General features: G+C 41.1%; 2 protein-coding genes across 3 annotated transcripts; one reads left to right on the forward strand and one right to left on the reverse strand.

Moving 5' to 3' along the window:
- Positions 1 to 1,561: 1,561 nt before the first annotated feature.
- On the reverse strand, positions 1,562 to 10,582 carry LOC122426812 (peroxisomal trans-2-enoyl-CoA reductase-like). Its single transcript, XM_043445993.1, has 3 exons — positions 10,417 to 10,582; positions 3,474 to 3,607; positions 1,562 to 1,789 (listed from the first exon to the last, which is right to left on the reverse strand). Exons 1-3 carry the CDS (start codon positions 10,538 to 10,540, stop codon positions 1,577 to 1,579), a joined length of 471 nt encoding a protein of 156 aa, XP_043301928.1. The 5' UTR covers positions 10,541 to 10,582; the 3' UTR covers positions 1,562 to 1,576.
- Positions 10,583 to 10,684: 102 nt separating this feature from the next.
- On the forward strand, positions 10,685 to 25,029 carry TMEM169 (transmembrane protein 169). 2 transcript variants are annotated; one of them, XM_043445837.1, is made up of 3 exons: positions 10,685 to 10,819; positions 20,185 to 20,581; positions 22,308 to 25,029. In XM_043445837.1, exons 2-3 carry the CDS (start codon positions 20,311 to 20,313, stop codon positions 22,928 to 22,930), a joined length of 894 nt encoding a protein of 297 aa, XP_043301772.1. In that variant the 5' UTR covers positions 10,685 to 10,819; positions 20,185 to 20,310; the 3' UTR covers positions 22,931 to 25,029. The 2 variants fall into 2 exon arrangements, with proteins under 2 accessions (XP_043301772.1, XP_043301773.1); XM_043445838.1 differs by having other exon boundaries at positions 10,701 to 10,815.
- Positions 25,030 to 26,025: the final 996 nt, after the last annotated feature.

Below are 26,025 nucleotides of genomic sequence, written 5' to 3' on the forward strand. Positions count from 1 at the left end.
ATTTATATACAGCCATATAATAAATACATACTGTTTTTGCAGAATGTGATCACACTGGATAGAATGTTTTAAACCTTTTTTTTCACTCAGTGATATCTAGGAATATCTTTTCATACTGAGAAGTAGACTTTTGTACCTATATTTTCAGTGGCTGCATAGTACTCTATGCTATAGATGTATAAAACTTCACTCAATTAATAAATATTTAAATGGTTTTCAGTTTTTCACTATTATTATTCTGGTATAGAAAAATGTATGTTCCATATTCCTTGTTGTCAAAACCAAAAGTCCCATTGTTTAAAGTAAACAGAAAATAAAAACTACAGGCCTTGGATTCTTTAATTCAACTCTGGCTAATAAAAATCATAACTGAATCTAGACTCTGAAAAGTTCTAATTAATGGAACTTAAGGTTTGTAAGAGATCGATGACTTGAGTGCTGGAAGATGTCAAAGCGCTGAACTATGAAGGCTGAGTTAAGAGACTAAAACCTGTCTCCTAGTACTCATTCTCTTCTTACAAGAAATTGAATTTGTACTTAGGCACATAGCTAAAGATTCTATTTCCCAGTATCACTTATAGGTAGGTATAATCAATTAACTGAGTTTTAATTGATGATGAATGTCAGTAAATGTAATGGTGCTACTTCCAGACAATGCTGTTAAAAAGAATGAGTTTTACACTTCTCTGAATTTCTGCTGTCTAGAATGCGGTTATGATGGCAGGAACTGAAGCAGCCATTTTGGACTAGGGGATGGACATGTTAAAGACAGTAAACAAGAAGAAAGATCCTTATTCCCTAATGATTATGAAACTACCATACTATCCCTGGACCATACACCTTGAATTTTTATGTGAGGGAGAAATCAACTATCTTATTCAAGCTCCTATTTTTTTCTGGATCGCTACACTTCAGCAGTCAATCCTGTTATCACAATTAATATAGAACTCTGTATTATCAGTTAGATAAAGATAAAGCCTGAAAATGTCTGCAAGACCTTTGATTTGGAAATACTAAGAATATAAAGCCTAATCCATGTTGGGGTGAAGACCCTGTGGGTCAGAATTATACTCATTTCACATTTTGCAGTGTAGAAATGTCTTGAGTAGCTTGTAAGGAAACTCTTCAGTTATCCAATTTCAGGGTTGAATATTACCACCTATGAAAGATAACCTTTGATCCAAAAACTATGCATGTGTGCTAGTTACTTATTAGTCAGAAAAATTGTGGACTCTGGTATTCTCCTTGAAGGTTTCATGGAAATAATAGGTCCATACAACAGATTTAACAGATTCATCTCTTAAAAACAAAATAAGTATGGAGCTTTCCTTAATTTAATGAAGCACTTTGTAGCTATATCTTTGCACAAATTCTTAATCATTTTTACATGATAACTTCCTAGAAATAAAATCAACAGATCAAGCAAATTCATATTTTTAAAACACTGCCAAATTACTCTCCAGAAATGTAGGAATTTACATGGCTATATTGTATATAAGTTAAATTAGGGCAATAAGTGTTGATGACATGGAGCTTCTGAGCTCCTAACAATTTCTCTTTCAGGTGCCCTATGATCTTAACATAAATACACTTTGACTTTTTGGATTACTGATCCACACTTGCCTGCTTTGCACATGTAGAAGGTGCCCGTCAGGTTGGTTTCAATCACAGCATTCCATCCCTTTGCACTGATTTTTTCTGCAGGAGAGAAGAACTGGCCTCCTCCGTTGTTTACTAAGAAATTGATCTTACCATAAATACCTAAGGTGGATTTGACCAAATTATTCACCTAAAGAAAAACAATAAAAGGGAACTAGTTACAGACAAAGACAAATACTGTATGACAGCATTTATATGTAGAATCTAAAAAGTACAACAAACTAGTGAATAGAACAAAAAAAAAAGACGCAGATTCATAGAGACAGAGCATAAGCTACTGGTTACCAGTGTCAAGAGGGAAGCAGGGATCAACAACGTAGGGGGAGGAGATTAAGAGCTATACCCTATTAGGTATAAAATAAGTTAAATGAATATATTATACAATATGGGGAATACAGCAAATATTTTATGGTAACTATAAATGGAGTATCAGCTTTAAAAATTATGAATCATGATATTATACACCTGCAACTTATGTAATATTGTACATCAATTATACTCCAGCAAACAAATAAAATTTTAAGAGTGAACTGATTAATAACTAACTTGCTACCTGGACTTTATCACATCTGCTTTAGGAGAGTAGCAGAGCTTACAGTATCTCACAGTGAATAGTAACTCTGAGAACCACAATAAATGAAGATGTAGTCACAATGAATAAACTTGAAAATCCTGTGTCACCAGTTTCAATACCCATAGATCATAATGCTAAATTTAGAATTTTGATGACAAGATTTATCCAAGGATTAGTATCACTCATCCAATAATCTGTAACAATCTGTAAACAACCAACTCAGAATATTGGAGAGTGATGAAATAGACATTACAAAATGAGTTAAAGGGCAGAAGGCATGAAATGTAACCTCCAGACTAAACTCTTCTTGCTTGGCTTCCCTCCATGTCTTCCCTTCCTCTCTTTCTCCTGAGGCCACTTGCTCAATAGATCATTAGCTCAAGAATCACCTTCACAGGCTCTGCTTCTAGTGAACCTCATCTAAGACAGCTACCACGGCAAAACCTAAAGCACAGTCAGAGTTGGGGACAGCTACTCTAAATTAAAACAAATGAATAAATGATGAGATAGATTTGCCTTCCTCAAAAAACGAAAACTAGACTTACTATATGATCCAGTAATCCAACTTCTGGGCATATACCTCTAAAAAACTAAAATTTAAAAAGATACATTCATCCCAATGTTCATAGCAGCACTATTCACAATAGCCAAGACACTGAAACAATCTAAATGTCCATCAACAGATAAATGGATAAAGATGTGTTATATGTGTATATACAAAATTATATACATATATATACACAGATATACATACACATACAATGGAATATTACTTAGCCATTAGAAACAATGGAATAATGCCATTTTCAGCAACATGGATGGACCTTGAAAACACCATACTATGTGAAATAAGAAAGACAAACACTATATGACATCACTTATATATGGAATCTAAAATATGACACAAATCAACATGTCTACAAGACAAAAACAGACTGACAGATATACAGAACAGATTTGTAGTTGCCAAGGAGGAGGGAAGAATTGGGAGTGTGGGATTAGCAGATGTAAGTTATTATACAGGATGGATAAACAACAAGGTCCTACTATATAGCACACGAAACTATATTCAATATCCTGTGATGAACCATAATGGAAAAGAACATGAAAAAGAATATACACACACACATATACATATATTTATATAAAACTGAGTCACTTTGCTATACAGCAAAAATTAAACATGACATTGTAAATCAACTATATTTCAATTAAAAAAAAAAAGAGAGATTAGCTTTACCTCCTCTTCATTACGGATGTTACATTTTATGGGAGTAACTTGAGCCTGGGTGGTAGGAGGCAGATTGGCATTCAGTTCATCTGCAGCAGATTTTAACCTATCAAACTTACGGGACGCAATGACCACATTACATCCTGAGGAGACAACAGTCAGAGAACAGGTAAATATTGATATATTTTCATTAGTTGTCTACATTCCAAAAGCAAAAATGTTTAGAAAATACGAATAGGAATAGAAATATGAATGAGAACTTCTACTATGGTAATAGGAACTGAATTGATCCTAATTCAAACAAAGCAACTAGAACAACTAAAACACTGAAAAAATATATGCAACAAGGATTTCCAGGCATTGGATATCAGGGAGCACAGGGCAGTGATAGTGAACACAGGAAACAAACAATGTGAGCCCTATTATTATTTCAGATTGCTGCCTAGAGAGAGTCTTCAGACTGAAGCATAGGCAGGAAGAATCCATTCAGAGCCCAGCAGGCTCCTGGGTAGAAGAGATGAAGTTGGGAGTCTGGGGAGGCTAAGACAGCTAGATTACAGAGGAACAGAGAGAGGAGGGAGATACACAGGGTCAGAACTCCAGAGATCTCGAGAGTTCCCTCAGATCTTCAACTGAGCACTGATTGGTACATTGGAGAAAAGATACAATCTGAGGAGAAAAGAGAACCAATCAAAATAAATAGAAGGAACAAACTCTGACACTCGTCCAGCACTAGGCAAAAGTTAGTGTTCCAACCAGGAAAAAACTCTCACAAGGTATTGAGCAAAGTAACTGGAGGGTATGGCCTCAAGTGTGAAGCATAATTAATCCGGGACTAAAGACTGTTTAGGACAGTACTTAACAGAAAGAAAGCCTCTTTAAAGTATCAAACTGCTACCAAGTTAAGTACATCACAGAACAAAGTTCAGCAATGTTTGCAAGACTACAAAAATAACCATACAATGATAGTAACAAAGTTACCTAGGACCCAAGCACCCAAGATTAAGCATCTTATTACTCCCCGTGTTCTGCAACACACACACAGGCATATTGCTCTGAAGAAACAGCCTACTTAAGAAAAATAAGGACAGAGCCTGCAGAATACTAAACTTTTGGTCAACAGATTGAAGGAAGCCAAAGAAAAATGGCAGGAACAGATTGCCAAGAGAGGGAGGCTGTCCTCTCCGGGAGCTTCCACTTCTGAGTCCAGTCAAAAAGAGATGTTCTAAGAGTAACAAGACATCAGAAAAAATAAAAAACCAGCCTCCAACAAAGTAAAATTCAAATGTCCGGCATCCACCGAAAAACCACAAGGTACGCAAAGAAGCAAGGAAATACAACCCAGAATGAGGAGAGAAGTGAATTAATAAAAAGAGACCCAGGAATAACACCAACAGCATAATTAAATAAACCAGGGATACAGTGGAAAATATTAAAAGCAGCCAAAGAAAAAGAACACAAGACACACGAAAGACAGAAAACTTCTTTTCAGAAACAACGCAAGCCAAGACAAGTACTTGAAGGCACTAGGGGTGGGGAGAGGAGATGGGCGTTTTGGAACCTATAACTCTTACCCAGTGAAAATAGATTTAAACTCCAGTTTCAGGGAAGAATGAATGGTGCTGTTATCCACTAAAATGAAGTCTGAATTGTTTGATGTTATCAGTGGGGTTTGAAAAATGTACTGCTTGCCATTGTGTTTTCTCCTCCCATAAATATATTAATGTTCCCACTTCTGTTAAACTATATATATATCTATTAAATAATTAATAATATAAATATTTTAAAAAATAATGGCAAAATAAAGATTCGTTCACACATATAATATTCAGAAGAATTCATGAAAACAGAACTTCACTACAAAAAGATTAAAGGAAGTTCTTTAAGCAGAAAGACAATGATACGAGATGAAAATCTAAATCTATAGAAAAGAAGAAAGAGAACCAGAAATGGTCACTATGTGAGTAAATAAATATGAAGACTTATTTCTATTCAAATCCTGCAAAAGGTGGTGACTGTTGAAAGTAAAAATGATATCAATGTATTGTAGGCTTTATCACATATGTAGAAACAAAATGTATGAGGACAGCATTTAATTGTTACATGAATGTCTCCTGAATTGAGAGGCGCGCTCTTTACCTGTAGCGCTACATGGGAAGCCCGCTGTATCCCTTACACTAAGAGAGCATTTAAGCCTGCACTGGATGATAATTCACAGTCTCCTCCCACTCACTTTTGTCTCCTGGAGGACTGGGACCCTGTCATTGTTATAACCGGTACACTACAAACAGCCCACACATTCAATATTAACATATGGAACAAATGACATTTAGAAACGTTAAAAAGTAAAACGGCTCTGCATTTTGGCCAAAACTAGTTGTATATGAGGAGGTAGTTTCTCCATATTAAAATAAGGCACTTAAAAAAAAACTATCTTTCAAGCTTAGGTTATAATTTAGTGAATTCCATATGCAGACAACTTTTGGAAATTCTGGTAGGTAATCTGAGAGCTTTACAAAACAAGTATTAAATTCACCATGAATTCCTTGTAAGACAAGACTAAAACAGAATTCAATTTATCAAAATTAATGCGTAATTTTCAACAAAGCATATATTATATTGTTAGGAGTACTGTTATTCCTTTCTGCTTCTGCTTCCAAAAGGAAACTTCTCCCCTCCTCAGGAGGGGAAAGAATTGAAACACACATTTTCAGCCCAGGTCTAACCAAGTTTCCCTGAGTTAGGAGGAAGAACTAATCCGATTAGTAAAATGGAAAGGAGAAACGAGTTCCCCTGGATCAGCCATGGCCTCTGCCCTGTGCCCTTCTTTCTTCAATCTTTCTTGCCTTCAAGACAAGCATTATCTGTTTTAGTTTCCAGAGTAGAGCACAGGCTGAACAAGGTAAGGAAATTGGATATCTATAACTCTTCCTAAATCCACATTAAGAAGTTAAGCCACATTAAAAAAAAAAAAATTTCTCAAGAATTCTAGGTGAGTAATGCCTGCTTTGTCCAAGGTCTCAAACTAGGATTATTCACAGGAATTATCTAATTAGAAGATTATCAAATTATCACTAATTACTATCTGAATGCTGAACGCCTCTGGAGAGTTATTTAATATTAGTAGAACTATTCTGGGACACAACTTTAAAAGGCTATTTATTTTAACTGGTATATAAACTTGAACCAGGGTATAAAGGTATTACAAGGCAGAATGTTGCAATGGTGGGTAAAACTAGAAACTTACAATTCCATTAAAGGAACGGTTAAATAAATTATTACATATGCATACAACAACAATATTACAGTCTTGGTTTTATAAACGAAAAAATACATACACGTGTGTATATTTGTGCATGTGGGTGACTTATAGAAGGGGGTTTAGGAGATGGGCAGAATGGGAAAGCTCATTTTAGTTTTCTTTTATATACTTCAATACTGCCTGAATTTATTGCAATAAATAAATAACTAAATGTTCTTATTTTAGAAAATCCATTTAGAAATTTAGAAAATTATCAGATAATATCCTTCTCCTCACCCTTAGGCTACATGATTTGGATGGACATTTTTGTTTATATGAGTTGCAAGACAAACTCAGACCGATAAACTTGCTTAGAACAAGGTACTGAAATAACTAGCAAATAATGAGTCATTTCCACATCTGAGGCAATTGTAGCCAAATATATTGATTTTTGCCTGGGTTGATACTGATTCCTTTCAACCTTCAACTCAGAGTGCCCCATTTCAGCACCTTCTAGGTCCCAGGTGTTGGTAAGAACCTAGTCACCAGAGCAACAAAAAGTGCTGTCCTGCCTCACAATTTCCACTTGCAATTCCTACTTTCATTTTATGCACTGTCACAGAAAGTGGAAGTACAAGCTGCTCAGTCGTGTCCAACTCTTTGCAACCCCATGGACTGTATAGTCCATGGAATTCTCCAGGCGAATACTGGACTGGGTAGTCTTTCCCTTCTCCAGGGGATCTTCCCAACTCAGGGATCAAACCCAGGTCTCTCGCATTGCAGGCGGATTCTTTACCAGCTGAGCCACTGTCATAGAAAGGGAGTGACTAACTTGAGGACAGAGACAAGGATTTGGCTTGAATTCAATGCGAATGGTCTTAGGTTCAATATCCCTTGATGGAATCAGGGCTCCCTTTGTCTAACAGCATCTGTCAAATAGATGAAAGAGAGTTCCAATTCTGTTCACTATATCCTACTCTTGTGAGCTAGGGCTTTCACCATTCTCATCGAAAAGGAACAGTCAAAATCATTTGGATGTGAAAGACAACACAATAATCACCACTTGCCTCAAAATCCAACTTGTATCTCACGCCAAAAAATAGGAGCCTTCTCAATGAAAAGAGAATTGGCTATTGTTTAATTTGCCTGATTTGGGTTTCTGTAACAATTTTCAGAAATAGCCATTAATTCTGGTAGAAAAAAATTAAGCTGAGCAACTCAGAGTAAAAGGTATTTGCATAGTCTTTCATTGTAGGGAATGTATTTCTGATACACCACTACTGTTTTTTACAAGTACATTGGAAGGCTGAGCCAGGATCTGATCAATCCGCTGTGAAGCCTGGTATCTGACCTTCACAGAAAATGACAACCGAGTCTACTTTTCTTATGGATTTTCCTGAACAGGGATACAGTTTGGTGCTGGGAGTAACGTAGAGAGTAACGGCCATGAAGTTGCACCAAGGTCAGATTCAGTTCAGCTTAGTCGCTCAGTCGTGTCCAACTCTTAGTGACCCCATGGACCACAGCACGCCAGGCCTCCCTGTCCATCACCAACTTCCGGAGTTTACTCAAACTCATGTCCATTGAGTTGGTGATGCCATCCAACCATCTCATCCTCTGTTGTCCCCTTTACTTGCTGCTGTCAATCTTTCCCAGCATCAGGGCCTTTTCAAATGAGTCAGCTCTTCACATCAGGTGGCCCAAGTATTGGAGTTTCAGCTTCAATATCAGTCCTTCCAATGAACACTCAGGACTGATCTCCTTTAGGATGGACTGGTTGGATTTCCTTGCAGTCCAGGGGACTCTTAAGAGTCTTCTCCAACACCACAGTTCAAAAGCATCAATTCTTCAGCGCTCAGCTTTCTTTATAGTCCAACTCTCACATCCATACATAACTACTGGAAAAACCATAGCCCTGACTAGACGGACTTTTAAGAAATGCTAATTTCCCTTTTTTATCTTATTAAGATGCATTTTTTCATTTTTTTAAGCTCATACTATGTGCCGAGAATTAGAAACATATGGGAAGCAAAGACAATTTACATGTTCATTAAAAAAAATCTGAAAAATGAATACAATTTAACCACTCATCATTCAAATCATTTCCAGAAAAAGCAGTTGCTGATAAACAATGTTGTAAACTTCTTTCCAGTCTTTCCTGCATATAGATTTTTCATTAACAATTAAATTGGAATGCTATATTTTGTTTAGAATCCTACTGTTTAAATTACATGGTATGCATTTGACAATATAAAGTCTAGCAGCATATTTCATTGTTACTGATTTACTCATTTCCCTTATCACATCTCACTACTGAACATTATACTCTTTTACACATATCTGTGCCTGTTCCTGATTATTTCCAAAGAATAAATTCCTGACAGAGGAATTACTAGGTCACACAGCACAAACACTGTTAACATGTTTGGATTTTTTCCCTTAAGCTAACCTCTAGAAAGCTTGCGATATTTTACATTCTTCCCTGTCCTCTCTGTCATCAACATTTTCATTCTCCCTAATGTTTTAAAATTTTGTTAGAAAAACAATGGACCTTTTTATTGCTATATTTTGCATTTCATTGCCAAAAAATTGACTGTTTCTTCATGCACTTACTGCCTTTGTTTAGTTCTTTATTTAAAATGTGTGGCCCATTATCATAAGCCTATTTTTCTATCAGTGTGTTAGATCTTTCCCTTATTTATAAGATCTCTTTATACAGTAAATTTGTTGCATATTGCAAATGTTTTTCTTCATGTACCTTCAAATTTTATTCATATATATTTTTTAATTCAACGAGGATTTACATTTTCATATTTATTTATTTTCTATTTTGTGGTTTCTTTCCTCCTTATGTACTCACAAAGTCCTCCCTTCACCCAAGTCAAGTTAAGCTCCGCACATAGTATGAACTTTAAAAAAGTATGCTTTAAAAAAATGAAAAAATACATCTTAATAAGAAAAAAAGGGGGGAATTAGCATTTCTTAATCTGACCCTGGTGAAAAACTTCATGGCCATTACTACCTACTTAACTCCCAAGTCAAGGTAAATATTAAAAGAGATTCAAGACTATATGATGGGAGCCTCTCCACATGTTAAAAACTTTTCCAGTAGTCTTTCCATATTTCCTAATCATTCATCAGGCAATAAACAGAATGAAAAAACAGAGGTTTTTTTGCCCACAGTTGCATGGCTTGCGGGATATTAGTTCCCTGATCACGTTTTGAACCTGGGTCCACTACAGTGAAAGCGCTGAGTCCTAACCACTGGACCGCCAGGAAATTCCCTAGAATTAATGCAAAATACATAACCAATTCCATATGAATAATTTAACTGACCATAACGATTCCATAATTCCATATTAATAATGACAATGGTTTCATAATTAATTCCATAGCAAGCTTCCACGCATTTCCTTAACCCCCACCTCGGGCATGTACCTTTGGCTCGAAATTTGCCCTTTAGTTTACAAATAGTGGTTCATCATCCAACGCCTGTCCACGACTTTTTAGAAAGAACTCTCTCCCCACTCTCGCTCGCGATTCTAATTTCACCCACAGCTACACTTCCTTGGCTTTGCAACTCCACGCTCTCCTAAGCCCGCGTACCACCCGCTGGCTCCCGAACCGGGAAACCCCCGCCCCTCCCCGGTTAAACAAGCCTCTGAGGACCCCTCCTTCTGGATTCCCTAGCCCAGGGACCTGCTCACGCACCCAGATGTAGGAGCTCGTTCACGATGGCCTTCCCGATGCCCGTGCCCCCGCCGGTGACGATGGCCACCTGGTGCTGCAGCAAGCCTGCTGCTAAGCAACTCTTGCCCTTAACCCAAGAATTCATGGCCGTAACGCGTCTGAGCGATGAAGAACAGGGCGAGCTAAGTCACCGAGGTCACGCCCACGTGACCTCCCGGGCCCCGCCCCGACCACGCTCGTTGGCCCGCGTCGCCCCGCCCTCTCTCCGTCGCCCCGCCCCTCTCCGTCACCCCGCCCCACCCCGATCCCCAACCTGGCACGCCCGTCGCAGCGGCTTTCAGTCCCCCCAGTGCAGAAGCGTTCCCCAGCGGCTGCATCCCGGCGCTCAGCGCTCTCCGCCTGCCTGGGTCCGCAGCACGTGTAGGTGAGACTCCTTGTTCTTTGTGTGTGTGTTTTATTTCGATGCTGTTGGGGAAGGGAAGAAGACAAAAAGTGGCGCTGTGCTCTATTTTGAAAAATTTAATCCTCAGTGGTATACCTCTCACGGTTTTAATTAAAATTAAATCTCCGGTGCGTTTGGGAAAAGAGGCTGCAGCTCGGGAGCCTTGCTCCGCCCTCCCGCGGAGGGCGTGGTGTCGAGAGCGTTGCTCTGGCTCCAGCTGCTTTGTGCAGCTGGCTGGAAAGGAAAGGGGCAGCCTTAGCCGAGAGGGAGAAAATCCTGCTTCATCCTCCGGAAGGGATGGGAACAAAAGAGGAAGGGGGCGGAATACACTTGTAATTATCCAGAGAACAAGATAATAAATGATTTTTAAAAGACACAACCCCACCACCACCTTATCTACCTCTCCTCACCCAGGAATGAAGGAAAGAAGGACTCTGAGGTTTGATTTGAGGTTTGATCCATTTCAGCTGGGCTGCATAAAATTGATGAGTCCAAAAGATCTTTTTTTTTTTTTTTTGAAAGGTGTATGCTCCCTGCAAGAAAGGTGTCTGTAAGAAAGGTGTCTGTAAGAAAGGTGTGTTTGAGATCCTGCCCTCTAGGTAATTTCTTATGCGGGGGAGCCCGCCTATTGAGGATGGGGGAGATTTCTCATCGGCGTTTTGGTACCCATTAGCAGTGATTCGCTGTTCAAATTCTCCATCTTGCTTTGTGCTGTCTACCTACCAGAGTGCAATTACACTAGCCTCAGGAGACTTTGCCTAAGAAAGTGGCAGATCTAGGGACTATGACAGGTGCTGTGATCCTAATTGTCCATGCAGGATGCTGTTTCTAAGTCTGTAGGAAGTAGGACCCTCCAGGGCTTGAGAGTGGATTCTTGTCTAACACCCACAAAAGTATTGTCCAAGGAGACACACATGCTGACAAAGCAAGAGACTTTACTGGTAGGGGACATCCGGGTGTAGGGGTGGGGATAGCTGCAGGGTAAGGGAACCCAGGAGAACTGCTCTGCCAAGTGGCCCTTAGTCTTGGGTTTTATGGTAACGGGGTTAGTTTCTGGGTTGTCTCTGGCCAGTCATTCTGGTTCAGGGTCCTTCCTGGTGGCTTGAGCATCACTCAGCCAAGATGGATTCCAGCAAGAAGGAATCTGGGAGGTTGGTAAGACATGTTGACTGGCATCTTCTCTCTCCTTTTGACCTTTCCCAGATTTTTCTGGTGGGCAGTAGCTTGCTAGTTCCATGTTCCTTACCAGGACCTCCTGTTGTAACTCATGCAAATGGTTACTATTGTGCCTAGCCAGGGTGGGCAGTTTCAGTCAGTGGTACCCCTAACAAGAATACTGTATTTCCCCCTGCAAGGTATTAAAGTAATGTAAAAGCAAACAAATGCCATCATTCTTTTGTTGGGTCCAGCACCGAATTATTCAGAGTGAATTGGAAATGGATCTGGTTGAGAGTGGAATCAGACATCGCTTCCTCCATCCCCCTGCCCTCCTCTGACCGCTTTTGAGAAGAACTTATTCCCTGTCTTTGTTGCTGACAGATTCCAAGCTATGCTCCTTAAAGAAGGGAAGATACCTCTTGCGCTTCGCATTCACTGATTGGTTTATGAAGGGATCACTTCTACTGGTCACCTCTCAGTTCTGAGAGGTTTCTTACTCCAGAAAATTTGAGGCCTTCTTTCTCGGGAGGAAGGAGCACTTTAAATTTCTTTCAATGATACTTTGATTGAAGATGCGATTCAGCGTGGTTTGTGACCTGGTCTGGACTTGTGGATTCACGGAGCTCCGCCAGGGTGGTTCAGCATGGACCTGGCTGTTGTGCAGCCTCTGTGTGTGTGGTGGTGGCTCGGTGGCCTCAGAGAGGCATTCTGCGGTTCTCCAGTGAAGACGTGACTGGCTGGACTGGCTTCAAGCCAGTTTTGCTTGCTGAGGATGACCAGAAGCCATTTTGCAAGCTCAAGGAAGTTGTACTATGAGCAGACAGAAAGCTCTTTTTCACAGTCCAAAGATAGCTATGATTTAGGGAGATGTGGAATCTTTTTGAGAGATCTTTTTTTAAAAAAAGACCTGTTCTAGAGAGTAACATGGAAACTTACACTACCATATGTAAAATAGATAGCCGATGGGAATTTCCTGTATGGGGAACTCAAACTGGGGGCCCTGTAACAAACTAGAGGGGTGGATTGGGGAGAGAGATGGGAAGGGAGGTTCGGGAGAGAGAGAGATGGGTACCTATGGCTGATTCTTGTGGATGTTTGACAGAGAACCACAAAATTCTGTAAAGCAATTATCCTTTAATTAAAAAAAGAAAATAGCAAAAATAAGTAAACTAAAATAAAACCCATAAAAATAATTCCTTTGTTCCATGATCAAGTGTTTCTAGATATGTCTGCAAACCCCCAACAGACCTGGAGGCCCAGCCACAGCTCTGCTTTGGGGAGACTCTTTGTTTCCATATTTTAACTCAGATGCCGGATTGAGTCCTCTTTTCTCAGGGCATCCACGCCCTGCTGCAATGACTGCTCCTTTGGCCGAATCAAAGACCGCCTGGTGCTATGCATCACTGCCCCATTTGTCCTGGGGGGAAAAGGCATCACCGTGGCCATGATCCTCCCACCCTCCCGCTTTGTCATAGCCCATTAGCACTCCCTCCGTTCATCTTCTGAGATTCTCTTGCTGCTCACCCATCTTCCCACTCCCCCCTCCCCATCTGCCCAGTATCTTCATTTTCTCCCCTCCACAAAGCAGCTGCTGGCTCAGGCTGACAGGGGCCTGTGGGATTCTCAACACTGAGACAGAATCTCAGTGCCGAAGAAATATCACTGGGGCATATCTAGCTCTGCCCTGCCTTGATGTAAAAGCAATCCAGAGGCAACTTATATATGTAAGATTCTTAAAATGTGTTAGTTGCTCAGGTCACGTCTGACTCTGACTCCATGGACTGTAGCCACCAGGCTCCTCTGTCTATGGAATTCTCCAGGCAAGAATACTGGAGTGGGTATCCATTTCCTTCTCCAGGGATCCAACCCAGGGATCGAACCTGGGTGTCCTGCATTGCAGGCAGATTCTTTACCATCTGAGCCATCAGGGAAGCCAGTTGACAATATTCAGCCAATATTTATTGAGCACCTTTCATGTGCCAGATACTGTTCTAGGCATGAAGGATACAGTACCGTGGACGAGACAGTTAGGTGTGCTGACTGAGAGAGTTTATGTTTTAGGATAGGTTGAGAGTTGAGGATGGAAGGGGCATGTGTGCCATAAGAAGTAAAGCAATAAGCAAATGAAAGATCAGACAGTAAAGATCATATCTTATAGCTCTTACAGTAAAAAGATGCTCAAGCTCCTTATAACCAACTAGCTTTATTACCAGGAGCTATTTCCTCTATAGACAGATGCTCCTCAGGTGATGAACTAGCCTCAGTGTGAAAGCCTTTCAGGACCAGGAGACGAGAGAAATGCTGCTCACAGGACCACAAAGGAAAAGGCTATAGCCTTAACTATGCTCACAGCCAATCACAGCAATAGGTGGGAGACTGCGCGTTTTAAGTTGCTTCTCCATCATTTTCCAATCTCTTGACACTCGTCTGAACCAAATTTCCTTCCATTTTTACATTTGTGAGAGTCTCTCTCTGAGAGGGTCTACTAGTCATTTTCAGTGATGAAATGGCAAACATTTCATCTCTTAGTTGGCCTAGTACATCTAATGGTGTTAAGCCAAGATGCTAACCAGAGAGTTTGGTCACCCCAGACAGATGACACATAGCTCTTTGAGTGACAGAGCCACAGGTAAGAAAAGTGGAAGAACAGCGGGGCTGGATCAAGGCACCGTTCACTGTTGTTTTTGTTGTTGTTCAGTTACTAAGTCGTGTCTGACTCTTTGCCCTCCCATGGACTGCAGCATGCCACTATCTCCCAGAGTTTGCCCAAGTTTATGTCCATTGAATTGGTGATGCTATCCAACCATCTCATCTTTTACCACCCTCTTCTTTTGCCTTCAACCTTTTCCAGCATCAGGATCTTTTACAATAAGGAATAGTTGTAAATGAACTTGAAAATGATGATACTTAACCCACCTGGCCCCAGTTCAGGTTCCTTGAGGAAAGACGATGTGTTAATTTCAGTGAAGGTGCAAAAAGGCAATTCCTGCTTGTACTTAATTAAACCAGCGGAACAGAGCACCCTAATTTGGAAGCTTTATAAGTCAGAGATGGCAAAATGCAGCCTGTTTACGATTTGTTTTGGTTGTTTGTCCCCTTGGTAATTTATTTAAATTTAGACTAATTGCAACAATTAAAATCACAAACTTCCACAGGCAATTTCAGACAACCCCTACCAAATGGACCTGAATTTGTCTGTGAAAGCAGTTGGCTGAATACTGGGCTTGGTGGGAAGAAGTGAACAGTAACTTCCTATTTCAGATGAGACCTGAGCTCTTATATTTTCCATAGCCCCCACCACTTCTTGTGTCCAAATGCTAAGGCTTGGGATCATTGGCACTTATTAACTTTTTCCAGGCACACTTCATCCATGTATGTTACTTGCTTCCCTGCAATTAATCTAAGAGCAGAGGCTTCAAAGCTTCCTGGCCTCTCCCACCCACCAAGTCCAGAAGTTCTTCTGAGGATCTGGATGGGTTTAGAGAAGGCACTGGATCAGGTCTGCTTCAGTGACTACCTGGCAGCAAAGAATTGTAAACAGACTCCAGGAAAATCATGCCCAATGGTAAGAAGCCCATGAAACACCGGTGTTCCACCACTGTGGAGGTGGGGTTAGTGACCGAGTGACTGACTGATTGGATGGGAATAATGACCAGACTTGTGCTGATAACCCAGCCCTACAAAGGCACTATACCCAAGTAGATAAGTTCATTTTGTGGCCTTGTGAGTCTTTGGGTGTTTACTGACTGCTTTGGAGCTATTGATTTTCTTTTAATAAAACTCTGGAGGAGTACATAGGCAGCTAGAGTGATTAAAGCATTGGAGGTATATGTGAAGGAGATGGTATAGGCTAGGATGGCTGGACAGGGAGGGGCCACATCCACAGGCCTTTAGGCCACAGGACAAGTTCAAATTTCATTTTATACCAATGAGAAGTCACTGGAGGATTTTAAACAGAAAATGGCCTGATTTTATGTATGTTTTTAAAAGACCTTTCTAACTGCTAAGTGGAGAATTGATTGCAAGACAGCAAGAATAGAAGCCAGAAGATAAGGAGCATATTTAGAACCATGGTAAGAGATGATGGCCTTGTAGACCACAGTGGTAACAGTGAAGATGGGAAAAAGTTGTGGATGCATTTAAGAGTTATTTGGAGAATTTCTTTCAAAGATGGCTTAATATCAGTAGTTTATGCATTAAGTTCCAGAGTTTGAGCAGTATATGCTTTAAAATCTATTCCCCCTACCTCAGAATGACTGAGGAGTCAGAGCTCATCGTGGATTGAGGTTAACAGTCTGCAGTATCACATTCGTTCATAATCTTCGGACTAGGGGTGGTGGTGGATGAGCGAAGCCTACTATGCAGGAAAAAGAGCAAAATCCTGTCTCTTCTCCTAATTCTATTATTTAAAACCTTGGAAAAAGAGAATTTTTTACCTGCTTTATTTCTTCAGTTCAGTTCAGTTGCTCAGTCATGTCCGACTCTTTGACCCTGTGGACCACAGCATGCCAGGCCTCCCTGTCCACCACCAATTCCCGGAGCTTACTCAAACTCATGTCCATCGAGTCAGTGATGCCATCCAACCATCTCATCCTCCGTCGTCCCCTTCTCCTCCTACCTTCAATCTTTCCCAGCATCAGGGTCTTTTCAAGTGAGTCAGCTCTTCGAATCAGGTGACCAAAGTATTGGAGTTTCAGCTTCAATATCAGTCCTTCCAATGAACACTCAGGACTGATCTCCTTTAGGATAGACTGGTTGGATCTCCTTGCAGTCCAAGGGACTCTCAAGAGTCTTCTCCAACACCGCAGTTCAAAAGCATCAATTCTTCAGCACTCAGCTTTCTTTATAGTCCAACTCTCACATCCATACGTGACTACTGGAAAAACCATAGCCTTGACTAGACGGACCTTTGTTGGCAAAGTAATGTCTCTGCTTTTTAATATGCTGTCTAGGTTGGTCAAGTTTTTTTTCCAAGGAACAAGCGTCTTCTAATTTCATGGCTGCAGTCACTATCTGCAGTGATTTTGGAGCCCAAGAAAATAAAGTCTGTCACTGTTTCCATTGTCTCTCCTTCTATTTGCCATGAAGTGATAGGACTGGATGCCATGATCTTAGTTTTCTGAATGTTGAGTTTTAAGCCAACTTTTCACTCTCTCCTTTCACTTTCATCAAGAGGCTCTTTAATTCTTCTCTGCTTTAACCATAAGGGTGGTGTCATCTGCATATCTGAGGTTATTGATATTTTTCCCAGTAATCTTGATTCCAGCTTGTGCTTCATCCAGCCGGGGATTTCACATGATGTACTCTGCATATAAGTTAAATAAGCAGGGTGACAATATACAGCTTTGATGTACTCCTTTTCCTATTTGGAACCAGTCTGTTGTTCCATGTCCAGTTCTAACTATTGCTTCCTGACCTGCATACAGGTTTCTCAGGAGGCAGGTCAGGTAGTCTGGTATTCCCATCTCTTTAAGAATTTTCCACAGTTTATTGTGATTCATACAGTCAACGGCTTTAGCATAGTCAATAAAGCAGATGTAGATGTTTTTCTGGAACTCTTTTGCTTTTTCGATGATCCAACAGATGTAACTGTTTCAGCATATATCTCTTACATATAAGAACTCTCTTTTTGAAAAAAGATAATCACAATATCGTGTGTGTGTGTTCAGTTGCTCAGTCATTATCTGACTCTTTGTGGCCCCATGGACTGTAGTCCGCCAGGCTCCTCAGTCCATGGAATCTTCCAGGAAAGAATAATGGAGTGAGTTGCCATTTCCTATTCCTGGCGATCTTCCTGACCCAAGGACTGAACCCTGTCTGCGGTGACTCCTGAAATGATGTCCAATGTTTGCTTTTAAATAATATGAGGAAATGAAACAAAATTGGCTATTGGTATTTTGATTATAGTTGAAATTGGGTGAGAGGTACAGTGAGGGTTCATTCAAATTATTCTCTTTGCTTCTGTAAAGGTTTGCCACTTTCCCTAATAAAAATTTTCTCCTTTTATGTATTTGAAACTTTCTATAATATTGGGTTGCAAAAGTAATTGCAGTTGGTACAAAAGTAATTGAAATGCAAAAGTAATTGTAGTTGGTGCAAAAGTAGTTGCAGTTCAAAAGTAATTGCGATTGGTAGAAAAGAATAGTAATTGCAATTAATGCAAAATTAATTGAGGTTGGTGCAATAGTAATTGTTGGTGCAAAAGTAATAAAGGTTAAAAAGTAATTGTGGTTGGTGCAAAAAAAGTGAAAGTGATAGTCACTCAGTCATGTCCAACTCTTTGTGATCCCATGGACTGTAGCCTGCCAGACTCCTCTGTCCATGGAATTTTCCAGGCAAGAATCCTGGAGTGGGTCGCCATTCCTTTCTCCAGGGGATCTTCCTGACCCGGGGATCAAACCCACCTCTCTTGCACCTCCTGCATAAGTCAACTGCAGTTACTTTTGAACCTCAATTACTTTAGCACCAACCTCATATAATAACAATTTTGTTAAGAAGCATACAAGCAACTACCTGTTTAAATGCCACTAGCTAGATACTTGCTAATTGGCACCTCTTTAGCAATAGCACTCAAAACATTACTTTCCCCTTTATGACTCATGTACCAAGAACACAGGCTAATCTATTTTTCTTTAAAAGATGTTGTATAGATAAAGAACATTACAGCATACTAACACATATATATGGAATTTAGAAAGGTGATAACGATAACCCTATATGCAAAACAGAAAAAGAGACACAGAAATACAGAACAGACTTTTGAACTTTGTGGGAGAATGTGAGGGTGGGATATTTCAAAAGAACAGCATGTATACTATCTATGGTGAAACAGATCACCAGCCCAGGTGGGATGCATGAGACAAGTTCTCCGGCCTGGTGCACTGGGAAGACCCAGAGGAATCGGGTGGAGAGGGAGGTGGGAGGGGGGATCGGGATTGGGAATACATGTAAATCCATGGCTGATTCATATCAATGTATGACAAAACCCACTGGAAAAAAAAAATAAATAAATAAAATAAAAATGCAGTCAGAAAAAAAAAAATAAAATAAAATAAAATAAATTAAAAAAAAAAGATGTTGTATAGATAAAGAACATTACAGCATACTAACACATATATATGGAATTTAGAAAGGTGATAACGATAACCCTATATGCAAAACAGAAAAAGAGACACAGAAATACAGAACAGACTTTTGAACTTTGTGGGAGAATGTGAGGGTGGGATATTTCAAAAGAACAGCATGTATATTATCTATGGTGAAACAGATCACCAGCCCAGGTGGGATGCATGAGACAAGTGCTCCAGCCTGGTGCACTGGGAAGACCCAGAGGAATCGGGTGGAGAGGGAGGAGGGAGGGGGGATCGGGATTGGGAATACATGTAAATCCATGGCTGATTCATATCAATGTATGACAAAACCCACTGGAAAAAAAAAAAAAACCAAACTAAAATCCTAATTAAATAGAAGTAAGTGACATACTGCAAAAAAAAATAAAAAATAAAAAAAATAAAATTCTTTTTGATGTAATTATAAAAAAAAAAAAAAAGATGTTGTATAGCCTCTCATCTCTCCCACTTCTTTTTACCTGAAGAATAGAAGAGAAGAGAAAGTGTTAAGAGTGAAATGTGTGCATTCTTTCCACTGGTCTCCCAAAAGGTGCTAGAACAGATCCCAGCAATTCTGGGATCTTGGCTAACAAAAACCAGGACACAGGTGTCCTTTATAGAATACCAGGGAAGGCATGGTTGGTGAAGTGGTGCCAGTGTTGAGTGGCACTACTTGCTCAAAGTTGCATTCAACCATTTGAGTATAGTTGTAATGTCTGACCTAATAGCCAGAAGCCTGGAATTCTAGTCCCAGCCATAGGAATCTCCATCTATGGTGAAGGGAAGAATGGTCCTTAACCTGCCTGTAAGGCTTCCTCACCCAACTTCTTTATACTTGGCATCCCCCAGCTAGATTGATGGGTTTTACATAATACATGCAACTCAAAATATGACAACACAAATAAAATTTTATTCAAGATTCATTCTTATAAACGTATGTCCATATTACTCTCGAAATAAAGTTTTGTGAGAAATAAATGGAGGGGAAGATGTCTGCCAAGTTGAGGACCATTTCCTAAGCCCCTCTCCATCTCACCCTATTCATTCCCTGTTAATGACTTTGTTTTCCTGTCTTTCAAGTGCAACTCATCACTGGAACGCCTTTGCATTAGCTGCATCCTGGAAGAAGCTCTGTGATGTGTGGGTCATGAGTTTGCTCTGGCAGATTGGACTCTTAACAAGGAACAGCTAGATTTGAAGACGAGGATGGAAGAGCCAGCACCAGTGGAAGGCCAGAGTCAGCTCCCAAGCCCCCACTACAGCTCCCTGAGGAAAGCCATGGCAGCTGCTCTGGTCCTTGATGGGGAATCCACCATGGGGCGCAGGAAAAAGAAGAAGAAAGAGTCCCGCCCAGAATCTATCATCATCTACCGGTCAGGGAGTGAGACCCTGGATGAGGAGCCTGGGGAATCAGAAGGTGGGGATCAGCCTAAAGAGGAGGAGGGAGAGGATTTCCTAGACTATCCTGTGGATGATGGTGAGTCTCTCTGGGGTCACTTGCTTAAAGCAACAGGGAGGAGGCCAAGTAAGGATCCTCTAGAAGACAGACTGGGCATTCAATCACTGACCTACTTCTTACTGATAGATTTCTTCTCACAATGTTGCAGTCTTCATCCAACAAGTCAACAATGTTTATTGAGCATTTATTGTGGTTCTCTTCTAGGTGATATGGAGGAGAACTCTACTTTTTTGAAACTCCTAGTATAACAGAAGAGACCAATTTATCACAAAAATTAGTAATATAAGACAACCAAGCTAACTATGTAATACATGTAAGATAAAGAAACAAGAATAGTTGACGTTCATAATAGTTAGGAAAACATGAATTATAACATCATGCGTTATAATCCTTCACTATATAACATTCACTTCCTGTATGGATGGCAAAAAAGTTAGGCAAAACATATTAACATCAATGTGAAGAAATGGATATACTCTCATATACCTCATGTGGAAAAGGTATCTGCTTTAGGGAAATATGTCACTATCTATTAAATTCAAAATATGCATAGCTTACCTCCTAGAAATTCTCAGTATCTACCACATGCCCATGTGATAAGGAAGCAATTATAAAAATGTTTGTTGCTGCTAAGGAAACTGCAGGACGTCTATATTAAGTGTCACTATGCAGCAATAGACAGATGTGGTAGATCTATTTGTGTATATGGGTCATCTCTAAGACACATGCCCATGGTGAATGAGGTGAGCCATGTCACTGCTCTCATACCATTTACCTTCCAGCCGGGGGAAGACAGATAGCAAACAACTCAGCAAACAAAAGATAATTTCAAAAGAGAAGAAAAGATAACAGTGGTACAAGGTTCCAAAGACAGTAAACCTCTGTGAAAGGAAGGAAGGTGACCAAGTGAGGGAAGGAGGTGGAGGGCTAGACTGCACAGCCTCTCAGAGGAGGGGACATTTGCTTTTGAGGTGGCCCCATTCTGTCCTTCTTCCAGCCAGGGGCTAGAAGTCCACAGGGCCTCGGGGAGCTGCCAACCAAAAGCCTTCGCATACTAAGGACCGTGGACTCTGCTGCACGCTTTACTTTCACTAGCGGCAGACTCACTCCCAGGCCCGCCAAAGAGTGGCTGTTTGGTGGGGGTGGGAGTGACGCTGCTGGTGCATCTGTGCGGGGGAATGTGCATGCGGTGTGCATGTGTGTATGTGAGGTGCCTGTGTGTGTACAGAACTTGGATATGAAGGCTGGGATGTCGACCGGTTTGTGAAGAGGCCTCTCTCAGAGAAGCACGGAGGTAGCAATGAGGAGAGAAGAGGAGTGGGCTGCCCATCAGTATAACCCACATACACGGTGCCACCTTCACACACAGTAGCTGATACTCAGAAACAGTATTTTCGCAGCACTTACAAATCAGAAATACGATCACGCTGAAGAACTATCTGTGGTCGAGTTCTCACTCCCGTATCGCAGACATGATGGAAGCCCAGAGAAGTAGAGAGAATAAAAAACAAGCTTCACCTGCTTCACAGTCTTAGAAGGGACCTGGCAGGAGAGTTGATCCCGGGAATACTAATCCTTCCCTCAAGGGAGACTTCCTTGAATCTGCTGTGAAATCACTGACTTCATATGGTGTCAGAGACCAGGATAAAGGACCTTCTTGTACTCGGCTCCAGTCTCAGGGGACAACACTCTGATGAAATGTCTGTTCCTCTGATCTTGACTTTCTCCACTTTGTGCCCTGCAGGTGTGTGGAACGTGCCCGTGGACAGCCGCTATGTCACATTAACTGGGACCATCACCCGAGGAAAGAAAAAGGGGCAGATGGTAGACATCCACGTCACCTTGACAGAGAAGGAACTGCAGGAGCTCACCAAGCCCAAGCCATCGTCAAGGGAAACGACGCCTGGAGGCAGAGAGGCCTGCCAGCTGGGAGCAGACCGTGGGCCACACGTGGTGCTCTGGACGCTGGTCTGCCTGCCTGTGGTTTTCCTCCTCTCCTTTGTGGTCTCTTTCTACTATGGTACCATCACTTGGTACAATATCTTCCTCGTGTACAATGAGGAAAGGACCTTCTGGCACAAGATCTCATGTTGCCCCTGCCTTATCCTCTTCTATCCAGTGCTCATCATGGCCATGGCCTCTTCCCTGGGCCTCTATGCGGCCGTGGTCCAGCTCTCATGGTCCTGGGAAGCCTGGTGGCAAGCTGCCCGGGACATGGAGAAAGGCTTCTGTGGTTGGCTATGCAGTAAGCTGGGTCTGGAAGACTGTTCTCCCTATAGCATTGTGGAGTTGCTTGAATCAGACAATATCTCAGGCAATCTGTCCAACAAGGATGCCACCCAGGAGGTAGAAACATCCACTGTCTAAACTCCCAATGACTTATTTCATTGTCTGGTCTCAGTAGCCTGTTTGTCATCTTCCAATTCCAGATACTCCTTGTTTAAATTATTCCTCCTCTCCCCACCATACACTGTCCTTCTGGAAAATTTTAGCCCACACTTATCTGTCCTGCCATCTTGTTGGTTTCCAGGAGGGCAGGAAATGGAAAAGCAATTTGTGCCCAAAGAGTCCATCTAATGGATAAATTCTTTGTTCCTTACCCTGAGATAACCCTTTATCTGAGACAAGGAAGTTCAGGTGTGCAACAGTTCAGGAGCTTGAAGGTATTCCTGGTGCCTGGAACCCAGGTTAGTATGTGACTAAATGTGACAGGGAGGATAAGGAGACTCAGGGAAGGCCAAATCCACTAATAAGACAATAGATGGTGATGGAGTGAAACATAAGAAGCAGGCTTGCTACAGTGTAGCAGAATGTAAGAATTTGTGTGTATCACTTAGATTTTGATTTGTACCTTAAATATAATTGAAGTCCAAATATCAGTAGTTTAAACAAGACAAAAGTCTGTTCTTTACTGTACAGAAGTCTGGAGGCAGACCATCAGGGAAACTGATGAAGTCATCAGAGTTCCAGGCTGGCTTTTTATTTCCCAGCCCTCATTGCCTTTATCCTCAGCTCCCAGCACTGACTACATCTCCAGTCGTCCCATGCTTCAGAATAGAGGACAGGGCAGAGAAGAGCACATACACTCTCCTGAGCTAAGGAGGTTTCCCAGGAGCCCCTCTCAACACTTCTGTCTCAATGGCCGGGCCTTAGTCACATGATCTCATGAACAAAAGAGGCTGGAAAATGTAGTCTTTTGACTGGGCGGCTGTATTCTAAATATTTGGATTCTGCTAATTTAAGAGACAAGGAACGAATGGCTATTTTGGTAGGCAAGTAAGAGTCTCTGGCTTACAGTAATTATTTAAATATGTTCAGATCCCAAACTGTGAATATAGTTCTATTTATGTATTTATTTATTTATTTAAGCCTAAGTCTTACACAGAGAAATTATACATAGATACTAGCTACATATACTATGCATAAACCACACAGATATTAGCAACTCGTGTGTTGCAGTGAAATATCTGTAATGCCATATGGTTTCAGGTGTTTTCAAAAGGAAGAGTGGATAGCTGAGTACAACTATATCATGTACAAATTATATCATAGTAGCATAGCTTTTTTCCAGGTAGTGAAGACAGACTGGGTGGTGATATTTAAGGTAATGTGCAGATGAAGGACTGTGAAGAGATGCATCGCATCTGTCAGACATCCCCACCCCCCAAAACCCCAGCAGGGTCAGTAACCCTAAGCAAAAGAAGATGAAGTCAGCTTTGGGTGTGCGTGTAGGCTCAGTCATGTCCAACTCTACAACCGTATGGACTGTAGTCCACCAGGCTCCTTTGTCCATGGGATTTTCCAGGCAAGAGTACTGAAGCAAGTTGCCATTTCCTTCTCCAGGGGATCTTCCTGACCCAGGGACTGAACCTATGTCTTCTGTGTCTCCTGCGCTGGCAGGCGGATTCTTTACCACTGAACCACCTGGGAAGCCCCAGCTTGGGATGGTTTGTCCAAACCTCACTCAGAGCCTCACTCACTCAGAATTTTCTGGAGTTCATCAACAAATACAATCTTTGCTGAGAAGCTTGGGTCTTTGTGGCCACTGAGGGTATAAACCAGATGAATCCAGACTAATAGATTCTGAACTTAAAAAATTCCTGAGGGATCCCTTTCTAATTTAAAAAAAAAAAAACCAAATGCTATGAGGTCACGCAGATTTTTAAAGTTTGGGTCCTTACAAGAAGAGCTGGTGTCCATGTTCATGTTTCAGGAAGAAGCTGTTGAAAGAACTGCTGTGAATCAAACCCAATGGGTCAGGGAACGCTGTGCCACAGAAGGCCAGGGGCATTTGTCTAAGGCATGGTGCTGAATTCCGCCTTCAGAGGGAAACCCACCCTTTTAAAAATAACTATCAAGTATTTGAAAAAACCCAACTCTGCCCAACATTTTTGAAGATAACTTTGGTGCTGTCTGGTGGTTTTGCAGAAATACAAACAATTGAAGACAAAAATAAAATCTAATTAACATTTGCTCACTTTGTCTGAGTCTCTCCAACATTGCTTTGAACACTACAGTTTTCAGAAAAAGAGTGAGCACAGTGACTGTTTTATAGGTGTGTGATGGTCTTAATATGGGTCCTTAACATCTTGACTCTTCCCACGGACCAACAATTTGTGAGGCTTCCATTTCAGTGGACTCTTCCCACAGATCACAGATTTACCTAAGCCTACATTAGAAAGTTGCAGCTTTATTTGTCACATTTTTTTCAGAGGTTAAGGAAACCAGTGGACAAGGCCCAGAGCAGTCACGATTAGGACAAAGGTAAGATGCCCCTGCGGGATGGAGGAGGGTGGGGTTAGGGTAAGGAACAAGGGATACCTAGATGAAGTAGATGTAGTTGAGTGCACTTTAGTTGAGCGCGCCAGCTAGTGGACCCCATAGGTTCATAAAATCATTTAAAAAGGGTTCTGAGAGACATGGAGAAGTCTAAACTAGAGGGAGGAAAACTTCACCAAATACCCAAAGCAATCTCATCTCAGCTGTCAGCAAATGCCTAGAGAATTTTAGAGGAGAAACTAGAGAGTTAAATGCCGTATTTGAACATTCTGTTAGCTCAGTTACATAATCTTTTTGGTAAGTATCAGGAAGGAGAACTATGCTTTCCAGTTGCTTTGCGGCCATAATATGCTGAGCTGGGTAAACTATATTTGATCCAGTATAATAATACCAATGTTGCCAAGTCTTTTTGGGAGTGAGGGGGGGCACGCAGCATGTGGGATTTTAGTTCCCTGACCAGGAATCGAACTGTGCCCCCTGCAATGGAAGCACGGAGTTTCTTTTGTTTTGTTTTTAATTTATTTATTTTAATTGGAAGCTAATTACTTTACAATATTGTGGCGGTTTTTGCCACATGAATCAGCCATGGGTGTACATGTGTTCCCCATCCTGAACCCACCTCCCACCTCCCTCCCCATCCCATCCCTCAGGGTCATCCCAGTGCACTAGCCCTGAGCACCCTG

This window comes from Cervus canadensis, chromosome 24 (genome assembly GCF_019320065.1).
Source record: "Cervus canadensis isolate Bull #8, Minnesota chromosome 24, ASM1932006v1, whole genome shotgun sequence".
Lineage (NCBI taxonomy): Eukaryota > Metazoa > Chordata > Mammalia > Artiodactyla > Cervidae > Cervus > Cervus canadensis.

Excerpts from the sequence above, each read along its gene's own strand:
- LOC122426812 (XM_043445993.1), bottom strand. The coding sequence starts at position 10,540 with ATGAATTCTTGGGTTAAGGGCAAGAGTTGCTTAGCAGCAGGCTTGCTG. Across the intron at positions 3,608-10,416 it reads GAACGAGCTCCTACATCTGG|GATGTAATGTGGTCATTGCG; the intron begins GTGCGTGAGCAG and ends TTGTCTCCTCAG. Across the intron at positions 1,790-3,473 it reads ACATCCGTAATGAAGAGGAG|GTGAATAATTTGGTCAAATC; the intron begins GTAAAGCTAATC and ends GTTTTTCTTTAG.
- TMEM169 (XM_043445837.1), top strand. The coding sequence starts at position 20,311 with ATGGAAGAGCCAGCACCAGTGGAAGGCCAGAGTCAGCTCCCAAGCCCC. Across the intron at positions 20,582-22,307 it reads AGACTATCCTGTGGATGATG|GTGTGTGGAACGTGCCCGTG; the intron begins GTGAGTCTCTCT and ends TGTGCCCTGCAG.